The following is a 6,078-nucleotide window of genomic DNA, read 5'->3' on the forward strand; positions in this document are numbered from 1 at the left end:
TAAGACCTTCTGGAGGAAAGTTCTGTGGTCAGATGAAACAAAAAGTGAGCTGTTTGGCCACAATACCCAGCAATATGTTTGGTGGAGAAAAAGTGAGGCCTTTAATCCCAGGAACACCATGCATACCGTCAAGCATGGTGGTGGTAGTATTATGCTCTGGGCCTGTTTTGCTGCCAATGGAACTGGTGCTTTAAATGGGACAATGAAAAAGGAGGATTACCTCCAAATTCTTCAGCACAACCTAAAATCATCAGCCCGGAGGTTGGGTCTTGAGCGCAGTTGGGTGTTCCAACAGGACAAACACACGTCAAAAGTGGTAAAGGAATGGCTAAATCAGGCTAGAATGAAGGTTTTAGAATGGCCTTCCTAAAGTCCTGACTTAAACGTGTGGACAATGCTGAAGAAACAAGTCCATGTCAGAAAAGCAACACATTTAGCTGAACTGCACCATTTTTGTCAAGAGGAGTGGTCAAAAATTCAAGCAGAGGCTTGTGGATGGCTACCAAAAGCGCCTTATTGCAGTGAAACTTGCCAAGGGACATGTAAGCAAATATTAACATTGCTGTATGTATACTTTTGACCCAGCAGATTTGCTCACATTTTCAGTAGACCCATAATAAATTCATAAAAGAAGCAAACTTCATGAATGTTTTTTGTGACCAACAAGTATGTGCTCCAATCACTCTATCACAAAAAAATAAGAGTTGTAGAAATTATTGGAAACTCAAGACAGCCATGACATGATGTTCTTTAAAAGTGTATGTACACTTTTGACCACGACTGTACCTGGTACATGGGATCTATGTAACATCTACAGTAGAGTAACATGCAAATGCATACACACACACATACTGTACATACAGTACATGACCTTTACTTTCATATACACTACAGAAAACCTTGGTGGAAGTAAAAGTCAGTTTGTAACGGTCACCTTTGGTCCGAGCTTTTACGGTCACCTTACTCATGGCTGACCTTTAAAGACTGCAGTGAATAATTAAATATTTCACACAAGTCCAAAACTATGAAGGGTTTTTTTTTGGGGGGGGGGGGCGGTTTATTAACAAAGCATTTGATTTTGTTGGTGTCCCTCAGAGAACAATACCCGAGGTTACCAGAGTAGCCTTGTATTAATTACCTTTGATTAAAATATCACTTAAGATATGTGGAAATCCAAAATTTTGGTAGCACTTAGTATGGAGAACATATTCACCATTAATTACTTACTTTTTAACATGCAAATTAATAACATATTGGCTCCTAATTAGTCATTATTAAGTACTTATTAATGCCTTTTTCGCCACACCTAGTGTGTGTGTTACAATCACGGGTACTTTAACCTTAACTTTAACTTATTCTGCATGGCCTTATTATACAACATTAACCCTCTAACCCTAACCAAATAATTATTTTTTTTTTTTTTTCTTCTTTTTTTTTTTATGTCCTGTCCAGCTTCTCAGGCAAATCATATAGTTGATGTAGATGCCCATGTCGGCTGTTCAGATTTACTTTACAAAAGAGAAGTGTAGGATACTTCTCTTGTTGCCTTATTTGTATTTGACTTTATTAAATGTATTTATATTATCATTTAGTGCAGCCGGGCCGGAGCAGGAGGGGATAGAAAGAGAAAAAAAAAGAAGACAGAGGGGGAAATTGTGGGGACAAGAGGGGGATTAGACAGAGAGACAAAAACAACAACAGCAAACAACAACAACAACAACAATAGAGCAACATCAGCAAATATGACATGTACAAATATGATGGTAAAAGTAATAGCAAATAAGCAGTTAGCGAAAAATAAAAAATAATACAGAAATAACAATGAGCATTATTACACTACAAATGGATCAATAGAAATACCAATAGAAATAGCGCTATTGATAATGAACAATACCAATAATTTACCTTTATTATCAACAATACAGTTGTTTAAATGCAACAATACATATACGTAATGATAACTTGAGATACAAAAGAATGCAGAAAAATGGAGGGGGAGAAAGAGAAGCAACCTACATTAACCTTGTAGATTGTTATAGTCACAATAGGTTAAGCTTTGTCAGTGTGCCATGTGTTACACCCAGTTTACCCTAGGGCAACAACGTTAATATATGTTTGATGAAACGTGATTATGTGCATGAGTGTAAGTATGCATATGTACTTGTATATGTACAGAATGTGTATATGTGTTTGTACAATGAATGTATATGTACAGAATGTGTATATGTGTTTGTACAGTGAATGTATATGTACAGTATGTGTATGTGTATGTTTGTATATTGAATGTGCGTGTGGATGTACGAACATTAGGTAGGTAAATATGTACTGTATTTGTGTATGTATGTGGGAGTGTAGGTACCTATGTACGTATGTGAGCATATGTGAATTTGCATGTACAATACAATCGACTCCCAGAGTGCGTGGGAGCCAGAGCACGGCCCCATCACCCCCGAGAGCCCAACCCACAAACAGGAGGCGTGGTGCCCAGGGAAACAGGGACCACCGCCCCCACGCAGCCAAGCCGGCCAGCGACAGGAACCCCAGAGCCCGACCCACCGTACCGCCCACAAGGGCCAGCAGCAGGCCGCAGACAGACGCACCCGGCAGAGGACAGGGCACGAGAAAAGCAGGGGACAGCCAGACCCCAAGCCAGCGAGAGACCACACCCCACACGGGCAGAAAGGCGAGACGCCCCGCCCGAGGGACCCAGAGACTCCCCGCAACCGGACGGGAAGACCGCCCCCGCCCCACCGGCAACCGGGCCCCCACGAGCCCACCCCCCACCCCCGGAGAGCGCGGCGAGGCCAGCCCCCGGCCACCCCACCCAAACCGGCCGCCGCAGGACCACCCAGGCACAGGGCCACGGGAACCACCCACCCCACCCGCAGGGACCCCAACGATGGAGATGGAACAACCAGCAACCGCCCCGCCGAGCCCCCCCCCTGAGGGAGGGGAAAATTAAAAAATAATATTAATAAAATATATTAAAAAATAAATAAATTAATTAATTAATTAATTAATTAATTTAAAAAAAAAAGAATTAAAAGAAGATCACAGACATGCTGACAAACAAGGTCACTACCCCAGCAACTGGCCGACTCGCAGCACCTCGGAATACCTTGCAGCACCAAGCTACCACAACAGACGCAGGGACTAGGCCCAACAGGCCCCAACCAAGACGGGCACCCGGAAGGGATGGACAGCGGGACCCAGGAGCTCCAGACACGCAGTTCGGATGCAGTAGCCTGAGGCGTCGACCCCCGTCTGACAGGCAGGCCCAGAGCGTACCCCCAGAAATATACATACATACATACATATATACATACACATACACACATACACGTATACATACCCACACATACACATATATACATATACATACACATATGTACACATACACATATATAAACATACATACATACACACACATATACATACATATACACAGTTCGTCAGCCCCGACAGCCATCACGCGCGCGCGCTGCCATCAGTCACAACATCAGCCACACCCCTGCACCAGACCCAGCAGCCACGGGCGCCCACACCACAAACAAATGGCAACAGAAACAGCAGCCGCAATAACCCCAGACAGCCAGCACCAGCCAATCAAATCAAAGCGATCAAAAAAAAAACTGCGACCAGCAACCACACGCCACCAGGGCCACGGAGACCAGCCAAACCTAACCAAATAATTCTAAATTAAGTCTTTGTTACTTAGAATATGTTCCCCATAATAAAGTGTTACCAAAATTTGACTTAAGTCAATTATTAGATGTTCTATTACAAAAGGGTTATTACTAGTTATTGTATTGCAGTTCTGAATGTGTACACCATAAATAAAGAGCTCCAGTATTTTATAAAGTGTTTATTTCAAGTTTTTTTATATACGTTAATATATTTCTATGTGCCATGTAGGTCTGAACGAGGAGTTAGTACAGCTGCTGGTGGTCCGAGATGAGCTCCACATGGAGCAAGACGCCATGCTGGTCGATATTGAGGACCTCACCAGGTGAGAAGGAAAATAAATCTCGACCAGACTTCATAATGTCTGTTTCCCCTTGTGTGGTTAAGGTTAGAATTTAGGTTAAGTTGTCAGGTTTGGACTCTGTTAATAGTTATGATTACATCCAGGTTTTTCAAATTAGGGTTTGAAGCTGGGGTTAGTGTTCAAATAAGGGTCAACCTAACATTAAAAGTCAAAGTTTGCCATTTTAAACATGTGCTAATCTGACAGAACACGTCTGTTATTATTTTTTGCAAACCAGTAATTATAGTCTGCAAATGATGTGTTGTTGTTGAGTGTCGGTGCTGTCTAGAGCTCGGCAGAGTAACCGTGTAATACTCTTCCATATCAGTAGGTGGCAGCAGGTAGCTAATTGCTTTGTAAATGTCGGAAACAGCGGCAGGCAGCGTGCAGGTAAAAAGGTGTCCAATGCTTAAACCAATAATAAACAAAAGGTGAGTGCCCCTAAGAAAAGGCTTTGAAGCTTAGGGAAGGCTATGCAGAACGAAACTAAAACTGAACTGGCTACAAAGTAAACAAAAACAGAATGCTGGACGACAGCAAAGACTTACTGTGGAGCAAAGACGCCGTCCACAATGTACATCCGAACATGACATGACAATCAACAATGTCCCCACAAAGAAGGATAAAAACTAGGGATGTCCAATAATGGATTTTAGCCGATATTCGATATTCCGATATTGTCCAACTCTTTAATTACCGATACCGATATCAACCGACACTGATATACACAGTCGTGGAATTAACACATTATTATGCCTAATTTGGACAACCAGGTATGGTGAAGATAAGGTCCTTTTTTTAAATATTAATAAAATAAGATAAATAAAATAAAAACATTTTCTTGAATAAAAAAGAAAGTAAAACAATATAAACACAGTGGCATAGAAACTAGTAATTAATGAAAATGAGTAAAATTAACTGTTAAAGGTTAGTACTATTAGTGGACCAGCAGCACGCACAATCATGTGTGCTTAGGGACTGTATCCCACACATTATATATCAATATATATAATGTAGGAACCACAATATTTTAATAACAGGAAGAAACAACCCTTTTGTGTGAATGAGTGTAAATGGGGAAGGGAGTTTTTTGGGGTTGGTGCACTAAAAAAAAAAAAAAAAAATACCGATAATAAAAAAAACGATTCCGATCATTTCCGATATTACATTTTAAAGCATTTATCGGCCAATAATATCGGCAGAGACATTTTTGTCAAAGGTTAAACGGAAGGTCTTCTCCTGTAAGGATGGATATGATGAGTAGTCGTTTACTTTTTGCCGGTTGTGTGAAATTGATCGTTAACTAATCGTGTCTCAAATGAGTATTTTTTGCCACCTGACTTGACCGGTAACATCTTCTGGGGAGACCCTGTCATCCCACAGCACAGATTTAGGCCGATATTATCGGACATCTCTAATAAAAACAACTGAAATATTATTGATTGCTAAAACAAAGTAGATGCAGGAAATATCGCTCAAAGGAAGACGTGAAACTGTTACAGGAAAATACCAAAAAAAGAGAAAAAGTTACCAAAATAGGAGTACAAGACAAGAAGGAAATTTACTACACACAGGAAAGCAGCAAAAAAAGTCCAAATAAGTCAGGGTGTGATGTGACAGGTGGTGACAGTACACCTACTTTGAGACAAGATCTATATTGATGCATGCTTGGTTATGCTTTAAAGTCATATCCAACAATTGCGACAACGACTTTTTTTACTGTCAACCGAGTTTCGTTTTTTTAATTATTTCTGCTGGTGGTGTGCCTCCGCATTTTTTCAACGCAAAAAATGTGCCTTGGCTCAAAAAAGGTTGAAAAACACCGCGTTAGAAGAACGCCCACGATACTGGGAGAAGGACGTGCAAAATGTACTCAGTCTGCGCTCGCAATGTGATTCATCAAGTCTATACATCTGTATCAAGGCTGAAAGTGTTTGCGGCCGCTGTGTTTGCGTCTTTATTTTTGCACTTTTAGAAAGTACCGGGCCGTGCACAAATGTGCATAGATGGCTGCAATTATTGTGACGGATAGGAAAAAATGTATTTGAGAC

General features: G+C 41.1%; 1 protein-coding gene across 6 annotated transcripts in view; it reads left to right on the forward strand.

Moving 5' to 3' along the window:
• Window positions 1-6,078, forward strand: part of schip1 (schwannomin interacting protein 1) — a 797,934-nt gene that overhangs the window by 789,671 nt on the left and 2,185 nt on the right. For all 6 annotated transcript variants that reach the window (XM_061973019.1, XM_061973020.1, XM_061973021.2 and 3 more), the window contains one exon: window positions 3,916-4,009. In XM_061973019.1, the coding sequence (XP_061829003.1) occupies window positions 3,916-4,009 (94 nt within the window). The remainder of the gene's footprint in view (window positions 1-3,915; window positions 4,010-6,078) is intronic.

The sequence above is a fragment of the Nerophis lumbriciformis genome, linkage group LG17 (genome assembly GCF_033978685.3).
Source record: "Nerophis lumbriciformis linkage group LG17, RoL_Nlum_v2.1, whole genome shotgun sequence".
Taxonomy (NCBI): Eukaryota; Metazoa; Chordata; class Actinopteri; order Syngnathiformes; family Syngnathidae; genus Nerophis; species Nerophis lumbriciformis.